The sequence below is a fragment of the Phodopus roborovskii genome, unplaced genomic scaffold, assembly GCF_943737965.1.
Source record: "Phodopus roborovskii unplaced genomic scaffold, PHOROB, whole genome shotgun sequence".
Classification (NCBI taxonomy): Eukaryota; Metazoa; Chordata; class Mammalia; order Rodentia; family Cricetidae; genus Phodopus; species Phodopus roborovskii.
In genome coordinates this window covers 11,922,451-11,937,686 of record NW_026126651.1, presented here as the reverse complement: position 1 = coordinate 11,937,686, position 15,236 = coordinate 11,922,451, and the positions used below count along the sequence as shown (strand labels likewise).

At 44.2% G+C, this 15,236-nt stretch overlaps 1 protein-coding gene across 1 annotated transcript; it reads left to right on the top strand.

Annotated features, from left to right (window-relative positions):
- The first annotated feature begins 10,006 nt into the window (after positions 1–10,006).
- On the top strand, positions 10,007–14,618 carry Magel2 (MAGE family member L2). Its single transcript, XM_051174382.1, has 4 exons — positions 10,007–10,181; positions 10,290–12,277; positions 12,332–12,415; positions 12,470–14,618. The coding sequence occupies exons 1-4, from the start codon at positions 10,007–10,009 to the stop codon at positions 14,441–14,443; spliced, it is 4,221 nt and encodes a 1,406-aa protein (XP_051030339.1). The 3' UTR covers positions 14,444–14,618.
- Positions 14,619–15,236: the final 618 nt, after the last annotated feature.

The following is a 15,236-nucleotide window of genomic DNA, read 5'->3' as shown; positions in this document are numbered from 1 at the left end:
GGTGGGTTGTATTCAGGCCTGAATAGACCAAAAGACTGACCCTTTCTATTTCAGGGGAAAGGACATCCCCTGCTCCATGGACTACTTGGTGGGACACCAGTACTTTTTGCTACCTTGAACACAGTCTGAAGGTTAGTTAACCCTGGATCTTGGGCATGCTTAATTCTAACTGCAACCATCAAATTCTGAGGTCCTTGTGTCTTCAGACCCTTGCTGGAATTAAAATCACTGGTTGTCCTAAGTATGCTGACACTCAACATATGAGTTAAAACTGCCATAAGCATTTTTTCTTTATCTCTCTGTCTCTCTATCTCAGTAACAAACATGTTCAGATAATCCTCTGCTAGTTGTGAGATTATATCCTGATAAACATTGTACATGAAAAACTGTCATGGTTTGAAAATTACCCTTAATAATGGTAACATTGAACAACATTCTACTTTAAGGTTCTCAGAATACTTACCATAGCCTGTGGTTAAGCATTATCATCTGACACAAAACCCATTTGTAATAGTGTTGATTATCTAATGTGCACATCCTGGTTGGTTTATTTTTTGTTGTAGACATAACAGCAAAATCACATAGCACAATATCCAAAAAATGTGAGCATTCAGAACACTATATTAGGTATCTGTTGCTTACCTTCCCTTATGACTGTGTGTCTGGCTCACAGCTTGCCGCCACTGCCCGGGCCCAAAGAAGAACATCACATATCCCTCAAAAGGCCAGTAAAAGGCCAGGCAAGGGTGGTACATGCTTTAATCACAGCACTCCGGAGGAAGAGCGAGGCAGATCCCTGTGAGTTCAAGGCCTACAGAGCAAGTTGCAGGACAGCCAGGGCAAGAGAGAGAAACTCTTGTCACAAGAAACAAAAACAAACAAAAAAGTTCAGTAAAATATAAAATTTCAGCAGCCAAAGCAGTGTTTTCACTTGATGTTTGCAGTATTTTCAACTTATTAAAGATGAAAATTTATGGACTGAAGAATCATTAAGGCACAGACTACTTCTCACTTTTAAAGGTTCAGATGAGAGACTAGGAGCTACACAAATCTCTGACAGTGAAATAGGAAAATGGGCCTCAGATAGATAATGAAGTTTGCAAATTCCTGGCTTCTTCCTCGCCCTCCTGACCTGAGACAAGGACTTGGCAAGCCTTTTATCCCACTGGAGGAGCCTTTCTTGTGAGTGACTAGTCCAAACTAATTGGATACAACCCAGGCCAGTCCTGAACATGTTTACTTGAAGTCAGGGACTATCCATTCCTTTTTCTTTGACAAAGTTGAATGACCCTAAAATAGAAAAGGAGATCTGCTCTGTACCAGCATAAATGCATGTTTCTCTGAAGCCCTTCAGCTCCCCTTTCTTTGTTTAAGTTGACCAATCCAAAATCAGGAGCATAGGATCTATCCCAGGCCACCAAAAAAGAGTTAAAATCTCAGGCCTCTGGGGAAAAGTGGATTTCAGAATGTCCTCTATTCTGCAGGGAGTCGTGCTTTGTGCCTTGCTCTTTGTCTGTCTCTGTGAGCGTGTGTTTCTTCACTTTAATGAAGTTTGTTAACCATTGCTGCCTGCTGTGTCTGAGATTTTCCTGCCTTTTAATTCTTGAATTAGCAGAGGAAAGAACCCAGTCAGACCTCTAGACAGTAAAACAGTGAGCAAGGATGTAAATAAACAAAGTATACAATGACCAAGCTCCAGAAAGCCAGGGTGGCCCTTTTAGTGTCAAGCAAAGAAGCTTTCAAACCATAAACACTAACAGATATAAGAAGGCATTTCAAAACAATTATGGGGTCAAATAAAAGGCATAATAAATACATGCAATGTTGACAACAAACTAAACAAGTAAATGGCATATTAAGTTCAATAGTCAAACTAAGTAGGAAAAATAAACATGTTTAAACACATATGAAGTTTTACACATCTCTAAGTCAGCAAGCAACAAGAATCAAAAATGGCATGAAATTAAGATGAGAACGATCTGCTCAGAACAAGTTTAGAACTTTCTCCCAACACCGAAGTACATTTGAGCCAGTCTTGCTATGTAGACTAGGCTGGCTTCAAACTATTGCTTTAAAGTAAATTCACTGCAGATAATTCATATATTTACTTGAATAAAGCTGGCTACATTATACATATTATCTAACTACACTGGAGTTAATTAAGAAAGGTATATGATTTAAATTGATATAAAATTTTGCAATATTTAGTAATAGGTAACATTTAAATAGTCCACAAGTCAAAGGAGTAACAGGAAATTATGAAATAGTTTTGAATTAATTAAAAAATGTTGAATGTTTTTCTGGGCAGTGGTGGCACACACCATTAATCCCAGAACTTGGGAGGCAGAGGCATGCAGATTTCTGTGAGTTCAAGGCCAGCCTATTCTACAGAGTGAGTGACAGGAGAGGCTCCAAATCTATCCAAAGAAACACTGTCTCAAAAAAACAAACAAAAAAAATGTTGAATGTTTTAAGATGTTAGTATAATAAAGATTAATGAAAAGTATATGACTTTCAACACCCATATGATAAAACGCTAAATATTACAAATCAATGATATATGCATGCACAAAATAAGGAGCCAGACATGGTGACAAATGCTATTTTAAAACCAGCACTCAGTAGACAGAGGACACTCTGAGTTCAAGGCCAGCCTGGTATACATAATGAGTTCTGGGGCCAATCTTTTTTTTTTTTTTTTTGTCGTTTACCTTGTATAGCTGGGCAGGTGGAGCTCTCTGAGATGAGGACAACCAGGTCCACAGAGTGAGGTATAGTACATCCAGGACTACACAGTGAAACCCTGACTGGAGAAACAAACAAACAACCAAAAAGATCATTGAAAGATAGAGAATATTAATTACTAACTGAATGGCAAAACCTTTATTGATATTGCTTATGCAACTGGGTGGTAGTGGCATACACTTTTAATCCCAGAACTCAGGAGGCAAAGGCAGGCAGATTTCTGTGTTTTCAAGGCTAGCCTGGTCTACAGGGAGAGTCCGGGATAACCAAGGCTACACTGAGAAACCCTGTCTCGAAAAAAAAAAAAAAAAAAAAAAAAAAAAAAACACTGAAAAGGAAAAAAAAAAAAAGATTTCTTATGCATGCCTTGGGACAAGAGATTTAAAAGAAGATGCTGATGGCGGGGGCGGGGGGGACTTAATATCAAGAATGAGATATGAATGAGATATGAAAGTGTCACGAAGGGAGATTCTATCTTCTTTTCCCTTCCTTAAAGGTAATTTTTCTTTTTGTTTTTAAGACAGTGTTTCTTTGTGTAGCTTTGGAGCCTGTTCTAGAACTAGCTCTGTAGACCAGGTCGGCCTCGAATGCACAGAGATCTACCTGCCTTTGCCTCCCAAGTGCTGGGATTAAAGGCAAGCACTAGCACCGCCCAACAAAGGGAAATTATTAAATTTAAGTTGCTTACCAATTAAGAGATTGACAGGCAATAAAGAAATATTTAGAATATGTATAATTTTATTTAACAAACTTGACAACTTAAATGAAATTCAACTTTAAAAAACCTAAAACAATCATTTACAAGGTGCCAAGTGTGGTGAACATGCCCTTAAGCATAGTACTCAAGGGACAGAGGCAGGTATATCTTTGTGAGTTAGAATCCACCCTGGTCTGCAATGTGAGTTTCAGGATAGCCAGGGCTATGTAAAGAAACCCTGTCAGAATTTTTTTAAAGCCCAATCTTGGCAAAGTTTCACTGAGGAAATAAATAACATGAATTTCTGCAAGAATCGATGAAAGAGTAAAACCTAATTAGAAAGTAAGTAACAGCATGAAACCTTCAAAGAAAATATGTAGACTGTATTTAAATTTGAAAATAATCCTCATCATCTGACACTAGAAAAAATCATTATACAAACACATATCTCACACACAAAAATGTGTCTAACACATGCAACAAACTCTTCAAAAACAAGCAATAAACAAGAGGAAAAAATAACTTTAAAATTACCTAAAGAATTAACATATAGCTCACAAAATATGTGTGCTATATTTTGTGTGCAAATGTGCATTTTCAAGTTAACATAGGTGTGTGCTTAAATATGTACATTCACACATATGTACCCCACAGACCATAGGAACAAAACAGATTGGTTAAGGAGAGTGTAAACAGGGAGACAACAGAGAACCTTAGGGCATTATTACCTAAATAATAATGTATAACAAACCATTTATATACAGACGATTCACAGCTGAACAATGCTAGTGCATGCCTTAATCCACGTACTTGGGAGGCAGGGGCAGGAGCATCTCTCAGAGTTCAAAGTCAGTCTGATCTACCAAGTAAATTTCAGGACATCCAAGACAGCACAGAGAAACCTTGTCTCAAAAAATAGCAAAAATAAATAGATAAATAAATAAGTAAAAAAGGAAGAGAGAAATTATTCACATCATGCAGAATATTTCATGTTGTATTGGAACACTCTCTACACAATCACACAAGGACTAAGTGTAAGCATACTTGGAGTTTCATTTCTACTGAGGCAGTATTGGCCACTGGTCCCCCAAAACACTAGACATTGTGAAATAAGCCAGGCACAGAAGGAGAACCATCACACATTCTATAATTGTGTAGCAATGTTCATATGATATTAAACATTTATCAAAATCCATAGCACAAACAATACCAATAGTTAAACCCGGTGTTTAAACTGTGGACTTCAGATTACAATTATGTTGAAATATAAATTCATTGATTGTAACAGATGAATTGCTTTGGTGGAAGATGCTGACAATGACAGAGGTTAAATGTTCTTCTGATGTTGATATTTTTACATAGGTTCTTGAGCCAAACCCTTATGGACAATAAATGAGAACATGTCACATTCTTTAAAGGAACAACATGGAGGCAGTAAAAAGGGCTAGAACTTACCAGTGATTCTGCAGGAGAGAGCAGGAGCTTGTAAGATCACAAGATAATCTACATATTAATGTGCATTCATTCTTTGCTTATTATTGAGGGTATATATAACATCTACACCATCGTTGCGCGAATGGCTACAAATGTTCTTATCCAGACTTGCATGGTATAGCATACTCCTAAGTTATATCAGATGATGTCACTATTGAATAAATGGTTATAGTGGTGGACAATAGAAGTATAAATTTACCAAGAACCATAAAATTACTCTGTGAGCCAGCCATTTCACTCTTAGATATATGCCTCCAAATATGAAATCAATATATTAAATAATTATACAGGTGGGATCGCTCATGCCTATAATTTCAAAATTCAAGAGTCTGCATGCAACAGGAAAATTGTTAGGGTAGACTAACCCGAGTTTCATCATACATTCCAAGTCTACCAGGCTACAGATAAGTTAACTATCATGATAACCAAAAACAACAACAAAAAGAAATGCAAGCATCCCGTGTACATTGTCACGTTATTTTTAATGCCCAACATATGGGATGATGGGTCCTGCAGAAAAAAAAACGAATAGATTTTTTAAAATGATATGTACACGAAGAGGGATTCAGCCAGAGAAAAAGAAAAAGAAAAACCCTCATTTGCTGCATCGTGGATGGAACTGGAGGGCATTGTATGAAATGAAAGCCCGAGCACAAAAGGAAAAATGCTTGTCCTCACTCCTTAATAGAGGTGTAAAATTTGATGTAATGGGCATAGAGAGTAGGATAATGACTACTGGCATCACAGTGGAAATTGGGAGGGAGATGGAAGGAATTGAGATGGCATTTACCAAAATACGGTTACATAAGAATAATAAGCTTTATTATTCTACAATGCTTTACAATGACAGTAATTTTCAATAATTTGCCATATTTTTATAGAAAACTGGGATGAATTTATTGTGTGGCTCTAAACATAAAGAAATAATCACTAGCTAAGAAGATAGAAATGCTGATTACTCTTATTTGGTAACTACAGATTGTATAGTTGAACCTAATTATCACACCCCATAAACATCTGTAATTTTATCACAATTACATTAGAATGTCCATCAGCATCAATTTGACAAGAATGGAGTACTCAGACTTGCCAATCTGAACAAAGAATTATACAAACATCAGTTCTCATTCACTATAACAATATCATCAAAATGGTCAAACTTGCAACATTTTTCAATGTTGTGTGTATCTGGGATCCCGTTATATTCTGACAGAGTATAAAATTTCCTGACCTAACCGTGGTGACTGCTTCAGACTCTTCTAAACAAATACCAGACCTTTGACCTCACCATTCACCCCTAGTAATTTAACTAAAATAAATGAAAGCATATGTTACCAAGGACAAGGAAAGAAATTTGCTAATAGCACTGGGTTTTAACTATCTCAGATACTAATAGGTAATATTTAAGTTGTGGAGTTGCAAATACAATTTTATCAATTTTAGCAAATTTGCAATAGTAACAAAATGTCTGCATCTTATAAAAGTGCAACACACAACAGAATCTAGTTTAAAATCGGTATTATACATATACACAGAAAACTGCCTAAGCAAATTGAACACAAGGCAGCTGAGGAAATGTTTGCTTTTGAAAATAGAAAAAAAACTGGCTTTAGTGGCAAATGAGAATTCTTTTCAATGCTTAAAAATACCCTTTGGATGTTAGATACTACATGAAAGAACTAATTAAAGCTATTTTAAATCTGTGTGAAAATTTTTAAATATTGTATCTTACTTATGTAAAAATTTTAATGGCTTAGGTTTTACTGATTTTGTGATTAAGACTGCTGGCTTTGGCTACAGACATACTAAAATATTAAAAATAAGTATCCTGCTGCCTATTGTCAAATCTCATCCAAATAACTTAACATTCTGATCTTATACTATTTATTTACAAAATAAAACCAAATGCTTAAGGATTTGCTTTAAACAACGAATAGTGTATATAAAGATATGAGGGTGATTTTTATCATGTAACAATAATTCAATAAATAATACTTCACTATCTTAATGAAGCACTGACAATTTTTCTTTCAACTAGTTTTATGTCTGATATCTCCAGTGTTTTGTTTATTTTTTTACACCGTCTTTTTTACACCTAACCCTAACCCTGAATCTTTCCTGGTTTTGTTTTTTTTTTTTTTTTTTTGAGGGGGGGGTCGTTGTTTGTTTGTTTGCTGGTCGGTCGGTTGGTTTTTTTCTCACCGGAGCACATTTAGCATGAAAGCCATGCACTACTCATGTTTCAGGCAGACGTGAATGCTTGCTTATTTGTGTTAATTATGGCCAATATACTTTTTTTCACAGTGATTCTTTGTGGCACTAAAATCATCATATTAATATCTGTGTAGATGAATAATAAGATCTTGCTTCAGAGTTTTTGTTTTATACATAGCACATTCTAGGCATCTAGTGAATGTTTGACAAAAGATATTTCATAAAGAAGTAATTTCGGGGTTTGAGGAAATCACAACTTACTACCCTCACTGTGTAATATATACACAAAGTCTAACACCTAAATTGGATGCACAGAGAAAAAGCTTTGGTGTTGAGATCTCTCGGCTTCACTACACAGCCCCTTACTGGCCGCTCGGTGTTAGCTAGTGTGCCAAAGCAAAGCCCTGGTCAGCTCTCTAATCAAACACCGTTCCTGTGAGGCACGGGTGAGTTTTCTTTATTCCATTTTTTTCAACTGTTTTCTCACATCATTTATACAGTGATTTAAGTTACAGAAAGGACAGACAGATGCCAAAATTCCATGGATATTTCGTATTCATTTCCATTACGTTTTCTATGGATTTTCTTGAATTTTCAAGCCCTTCTGTAGAGGAGGACGGCATGCCTCGGAGTTATTGAGGAGAAAGGCTGTGCTCGTACAAAAGGCTAATGGGGGACTCTGAATGCTGGAAGATTTCACAAAGAGAAAGGACACTAGGAATTGAGGTACAGATGTCCCTCTAGTCTGGAGACACTTGAATTTTTATGTTTTGAACATCGTCAGTTTCAGAAGGGACCCACAAGCTCCTTGGTATCTGTTAGGATTTGAGACAGAGTACTCTAATTGATCAGAATATACCGATCTGTATTTTGAGGAAGTGCCCACGTTTACCTGCCCTTCTACAATCTCAGATATTCAATTCTTAATTTTTTTCTGTTGTTGACATATTTTACCAAAGAGCGACCAGTGTACAGGTTGTGAGTTATTTATCATTTGCTTCTAATTATACCTACATGTTTTTCTTTGTCTCCCTGAACCATTTCTGTTAATTTCTTTCTGGTCTGTATGTTGTCTGTTGACATAATCAGATGCTCTTTTCATAAAGCAGTTGGTGGGAGTTAAAGTCCTACGGCAAAGCTATTCATTGATGTCTAAGTCACAGAGAATAACCAGGCCCTACTAAAAATCATTTGCCATGTGGGATGATCTACACTTTGGCAGACTGACAACCAAATCTGTCACAATTCTATAAAACAAATGGTTTTGTGGGAGAACTTAATCTGATGTGTTTATTTATGTGAGTTAACATATGAGGGAAATGAACCAATTCTCATCAAACCACCCACAGCTAGAAACGGCCATGTGGCAGAGCAGATAATAGAGAGGAAAGGGTTCATGTGTTTGTAGTTGGCTCCTCTCAAAGGATTCTGACCCTTTCTGTCACAATTCCAGTATGGATGGGGCTATGAACCCACGGTAAGGACTGAAATCCGGGACAGCCTTGCCGCGTTCATTCTACACAAAGCTATTTCTGCCTTCAACTCAAGTACACAACGATAGATCATGAATTGCTGTTGTAACACGCTTTCAGGGGCCAGACATTCTCTGAAATTCCAGTTCCAATTTCTTTTCTAATTATTTAAGAAATAGTAGTGCTGGTGCACATTTCTTCTTTACGGCCCACGAAAACATTTTGTCTTAGGTGTGGGGTGCAGCCTTCATCATCCTCTCCTGCCCCCTTGTGGCTTCCTGCCCTCACATTGGACTCTACCCCTAGGCAAACAGCCCCTTCTAGAAGAATCCATAATGTTAATCACCTTGTGAAAATCCAGAAAATTCCCCAACTAAACTGAGATTGCCACTTCATTTTGAGAAGAAAGATGTATTCAATACACAGTCATTTTGACGGCACCTCCTTTACCTGTTAACATTCATATGTTCTGCTGTTGAGCTGATTTTTTAGAAAATTTCTCATATTCTCTATTTTTTATATATATTTGGAAGTATCTGCTAGCGTATTTGCTATTTTATGGCTCGTTGCTTCATTTTTTGATGCTTAGAAGGTTTTTCACACTCTATTGTCTCGTCTCACCCACTGCACAGGTGGATTCTCCCATATTAAAAATGCCGCCTCCGTGAATTCCTTTTACCTAACTTCCAAGATTCTTTTTCTTAGCTCTAATTGACTCGTGTATGTTCTATCTCTGCGATGCAGTCACTGTTATTCATCTGGATGAGTTTAGTGCTTCTCCCCCCCCCCTGTTTGTGTGTGTGTGTGTGTGTGTGTCTTTCTGTCTGTCTCTCTTATCTGTCTCTCAACACAGTTTTGCGACTATGTTCACTACTGTTGCTCTGTTTTGATCAAAAATGGACAAATCTGACGCTCAAATCCTCTGAAAGAATACAGTTATATGAGAGCACCTAAGGTGGCCCAGGTTGACTGCCCGGTGTCTGGCAAGTATTTGTCAATGTCACACCCTGTGCTTCCCTCCATCCATGCCCCTGAGAGAATAAACTTCTCCTGGAAATTTACACTTTTCTGAGACACATAGGTGAACACACTCTCCATTTTTCTAAACCTTCATTAAATTGTAATAGCTGTCTGGTATAGCTCTCCAGTCCCTCTTACGTCAATACGCTTCCTTTCTGAGCTCAGACCACACCACCACCCCCACCTTTGGACATGTTCCATGTTACTAGTGGTCTGTCTCCATTTCATAATGCAACATAGAGATTTTTCTGAAATATAAATCTGTCCCTATCATTTGCCTATATAAACTCATGCTTAAAGACGCGGAACTCGCTGAATTGGGAAACTATAGAGCAGAAGACTGAATCGTGTGTCAGTCAAGAGTATGGTAGACGCCCCTCTGCACAATCCACTTGTGGTGGTCGGGGGCGGGGAAGGGGCGGGACCTAGCCCCCTCCCTCCTCCTTCTTACTGCGGAGAGCTGCAGAGCCAACCCGCACTCGCTGCGAGCTCTGAGCTGCGAACTGCAGCTGCGCTGCACGCAGTAAGCCAGCCACTTGGCTGAGAGCTGCAGAAGAAGCCAGACGACAGTGCTCTCTGAGAACTGCGGTGCCAGCCAGACAGCGCTCCCCGAGAGCTGCGGAGAGATCCCGGCAGCGCTGGCTAAGCGCTGCCGAGAGAACCCGCACCAGTCTCCGATAGCGTCGAAGCGAGCCATTCCGCGCTCGCTTCCTTTTCAGCTTTCAAGCTGGACGGGGATCCTGGACAGCCACGTAGGCATGCTCAACACTGGAAGAAAAAGCGCAGCAGCCGGAGACGGGCCGCCAGCAGCCAGGCAAGGGACACGTCGCAGCTAAGTACGAATGTGGGTGACTCCAGCCCTCCGGAGTCCCCTATGCCTCCGGTCCATAGCCGCCCTACGGTTCTGATGCGGGCTCCCCCCGCTTCCTCCCGGGCTCCTCCGGTCCCTTGGGATCCACCTCCAGTGGACTTGCAGGCTCCCCTGGCTACTTGGCAGGCTCCTCAGCCTACCTGGGAGGCTCCAGAGGGCCAGCTGCCTGCCCCAGTGGCTCAGCTGCCCCAACCCCCTGCCCTAGGGGCCCCAATGGTCCAGGCTCCGCCGCTGGGGGGGGCGATGGCCAAGCCTCCAACTCCTGGAGTCTTGGTGGTCCATCCGCCTCCTCCGGGAGCCCCAGTGGCCCAGCCATCAACTCCGGGAGTCCTGATGCTGCACCCGGGGGCCCCTTTGGCTCATCCTCCTCCCCCAGGAACCCCAATGGCACACCCTCCTCCTCCACCACCTCCTCCTCCTCCTCCTCCACCTCCTCCTCCTCCCCCGCCCCCTCCTCCTCCTCCTGGGACCCCGATGGCGCACCCTCTTCCTGGGACCCAAATGGCCCATCCTCCTCCTCCTGGGACCCCTATGGCCCATCCTCTTCCACCTGGGAACCCGATGGTGCATCCTATCCCTCCTGGAACAACGATGGTTCATCCACCCCAACCTGGAACTTCGCTGCCGCAAGCTCCAATTCCGGGGACGCCGATGGCCCAGCCACCAACTCCGGGAGTCCTGATGGCCCAGCAGCTGTCACCGGGAGTCCTGATGGTCCAGCCTCCTGCTCCAGGAGCTCCGATGGTCCAGCCTCCTCCACCGCCTGCCTTGATGTCCCAGCCGCCAGCTTCGATGACTCCGATGACTCCGATGGCCAAGCCTCCAGGTCCTGGTGTCATGATGATCCATCCTCCAGGTGCCAGAGCTCCAGTCATTCAGCCTCCAGTGTCAGGAGCACCGATGGCGCAGCCAGTGTTGCCCCCAGGGCAGCCTCTGGCTTCGTGGGCCCCGCAGGGTCAGCCTTTGATCCTGCAAATCCAGTCTCAAGTCATAAGAACTCCTCAACAGGTTCCCCCTGTCCCATCAACACCACAGGTGCAGCTGGGCACATCCCCAAGCTGGCAAGCCACCACACCCAACTGGCAGGTGACACCCCAGGGGTGGCAGGGCACGCCCTTGACCTGGCAAGCCTCACAGGTCACATGGCAGGCCCCCACAATAGCCTGGCAGGCCTCTCCCCCTGTCCGCCAAGGGCTCCCACCTATTCGTCCTGCTCCCCCACCCATTCGACCTGGACCACCTCCAATACTCCGCCAGATGCCACCTGTGATCCGTCATGCCGCACCATTGATTCGGCAAACCCCACCACTGATTCGCCAGGTCCCTATCAGAACAGCTTCACATGGCATAGCAGGCCAGCATCACCTCTGGCAAGTCCTGCCACCCCCACCTCCATTGCGCCAGGCTCCACAGACTCGTCTGCTGATCCCCAGGATGCCAGGGGCACCCCACGTGCCCACAGCACCACAAGTTACTCAGATACATCTGGTGCCACAGGCGGGCCCACAGGTGCCCCAGACAGTGCTACCAGCACCACTGTCTATCCCAATTCCTATGCCACACGCTGCCCATCACTCTGTTACCCGAGGTGTGCATTGCCCATCCATCATCTGGCAGGCCCCCAGAGGCCAGCCCCCGGTGCCACAGGAGCTCCAGGTGCCACGGGAGCTCCAGGTGCCACGGGAGCTCCCGGTTCCACAGGAGCTTCCGGTTCCACAGGAGCTCCAGGTGCCACAGGAGCTCCAGGTGCCACAGGAGCTCCAGGTGCCACAGGAGCTTCCGGTTCCACAGGAGCTCCAGGTGCCTCAGGAGCTCCAGGTGCCACAGGAGGTCCAGGTGCCACAGGAGGTCCAGGTGCCACAGGAGGTCCCGGTGCCACAGCAGCTCCAGGTGCCACAGGAGGTCCAGGTGCCACAGCAGCTCCAGGTGCCACAGGAGGTCCCGGTGCCACAGCAGCTCCAGGTGCCACAGGAGGTCCCGGTGCCACAGCAGCTCCAGGTGCCACAGGAGCTCCCAGTGCCACAGGAGCTCCCAGGGCCATTGGAGTTCCAGGAGGTACAGCAGCCCCAGGCAATGGGCTGGCAGGCACCCAAGGTACCCACTCACTTCTGGCAGTCTGGGCCTGCCCAGGAGGCCCAGGAGCAGGGCCATGTAGAGCAGCAGCAGCAACCCTTTCGGGGAGCTCCAGCCTCATCCAGTGCCAGGCAAGCCCACCTGCCAACCCACCAGGCCCAGCCCACAGGCCTGCAGGCAGAACTGCCCTCAATACAAGTGCAGCCTTCTTGGCAAGGTCCACCCCCGACCTTGCAGGCCCAGCCAGGAGCACCCAGAGCACCAACAAATTTTCCCAGGGGCCCCACTAGATCACACATGACTCCATCAGGAGAACCTGGCCCCTCATCTGCAGAGCCTCGGGGCCCTCCTAGGGATCGTAGGACCTCTGGAAGAGGCAGAAAGGGCCCCCCTAAAGAGCGCATGATCATTGGTGCCACCGTCTGTGCTCCAAGGGCAGCATCAGCTTCCAGGGCATACCTGCCAACTGCCTGGAGAAACGTGCCTGCCACATCAGAGACCTTAAATGCCACCTCGAGGGTCTTTCCATCTACCTCTCATTTTCAGCCTGCCTCTTCTGATGCCTTTAGAGGTCCACCTGCCACCTCTGAGAGCCCAAAGTCACTGCCATTGCCTCTGCAGGATCCTTATACCTGTGTAGAGGCCGTTCCTGCAGTTCCCTGGGTTCCATATGCTGATGTGAATGCCTCATCAGCATGCAATGCAGTGCCCACCATCCTGATGGTGACAGCAGCTGCCCCCCAGGCAAGTGCCACCGGCGCAGAGGCCTCCAAGTCTGCAGAGCCACCACGGAGATCCGGCAAAGCCACCAGGAAGAAGAAGCATCTGGAACCCAAAGAGGAGGACTGTGGCCAGAGGATGGCCTCGCGTGACTGTGACTGGCGGGGGCCCAGACCCTGTGAGAATCCCAGGCAGAGTGACTGGGAGGTCCAAAGGGCTATGCAGCTTCTGGGGGAACAGGAACCCCTCTTCACTCCACAGGGTCTTAATAGCTGGGGGTGCCCCAATAACTCTAGGATGACAAGGGGCTTCGATGGCCCCAGTACTTCACAGGATCAGAGGTTCTGTGGAGGCTCAGGGGGGTCTCAGGCATGGATGGTCTCTGAGGTCCCAAGTGTCTCACGGGGACCCAGTGCTACTCAGGAGGACCCCAATGGGGAGAGTCCCTTAGATGAGAGAGCAAATGCTTTGGTGCAGTTTCTCTTGGTCAAGGACCAAGCCAAGGTGCCAGTCCAGCTTTCAGAGATGGTAAATGTTGTCATCCGAGAATACAAAGATGAGAGCTTAGACATCATCAGCCGTGCCAATGCTAAACTAGAGAGCAACTTTGGGTGCCAGCTGAAGGAAATTGACCCCAGGACCCACACTTACATCATCGTCAAGACGGGCCCCCCCCAGTGCAATATGATGGCACCCTATTTAGACAGGCCAAAGTTCAACCTCCTGATGGTGGTCCTTAGCCTCATCTTTATGAAAGGCTACTGTATCAGGGAGACTCTGCTCTTTAACTTTCTGTACCAATTAGGACTGGATGTCCATGAGACGAGTGGTCTTTTCAGAAGTACGAAGAAGCTCATCACCAGTGTGTTTGTGAGACACAGGTACCTAGAGTACAGGCAAATCCCATTCACTGAGCCAGCAGAATACGAGCTTCTCTGGGGGCCCCGCGCGTTTCTCGAGACCAACCGAATGCACATCTTGAGGTTTCTGTCCGCACTCTATGAGAACCAGGCCCAGACCTGGACATACCAGTACCTTGAGTCGTTGTCAGAGTTAGAATACAGGGACACAAACGACGAGCCTGATGACAGCGATGATGATTCCCATGACCCCACCAGCACTCCCCATCCTCATTAATAGGTTTTTATTTCCCAAGACAATCTTATCCCTGTGGGTACCAGGCCAAAGGCAACGGACAATGGGGGGGAGGGGGGACATTGTGCTTACTGGTGTTTTTGTGATTGTTCTGTGTGTGTAACTTTGAATTTTCAGCCTCCTTTTATATTTGCCAAAGCTTTTGTACACTTGTAAGGTGTTGTAAGGTAAACTGACTGCTGTGCCATTTTGTATTCTGACATCTGTATTTTTAAATGAGACCTGTGGTTCCCTTTTCTGTGCTCTAATTGTTATGTCATGGTATCAGATTCGTGCTACCTTTGTGAAATGAACTGACAGTCTATCCGTCTTGTTCTGTTTATGTAAAACAATAGAATGTTCTTTGGTTGTTAATATGACTCATCAGCTAAACACTGTCTGGAGAAAAGTAAAGATCTATATCTATATAAATATACTTTTAGCATAAAATTAAGTTTTTGTCTTTATTCTAATTTTGAAACTGGATGGTGGGAGCCAAACTTTGCCACACTCGGCGCACACACACCAACACCAAGATTACTATGGGTAATAGTAAAATCCATGGGTGCTGACAGCCTCTCCGAAGAGTACTACTTCATTCATCTTAAAGTGATGCAGCAACTGTGGTGGGTGGTGAAACCAGAGATTTCCTTAAGGTGAGAAAGCAAAGCTTCATAAGTAAGACAGGCCAAATCAAGAGGGGTTTGAATGCCCCCTTTGATTTAATTTTCACAATAACCTTTCAAAGTAGATATTATGTCTAATTTGTAGGTGACGCTATAAGACACAAATAGGT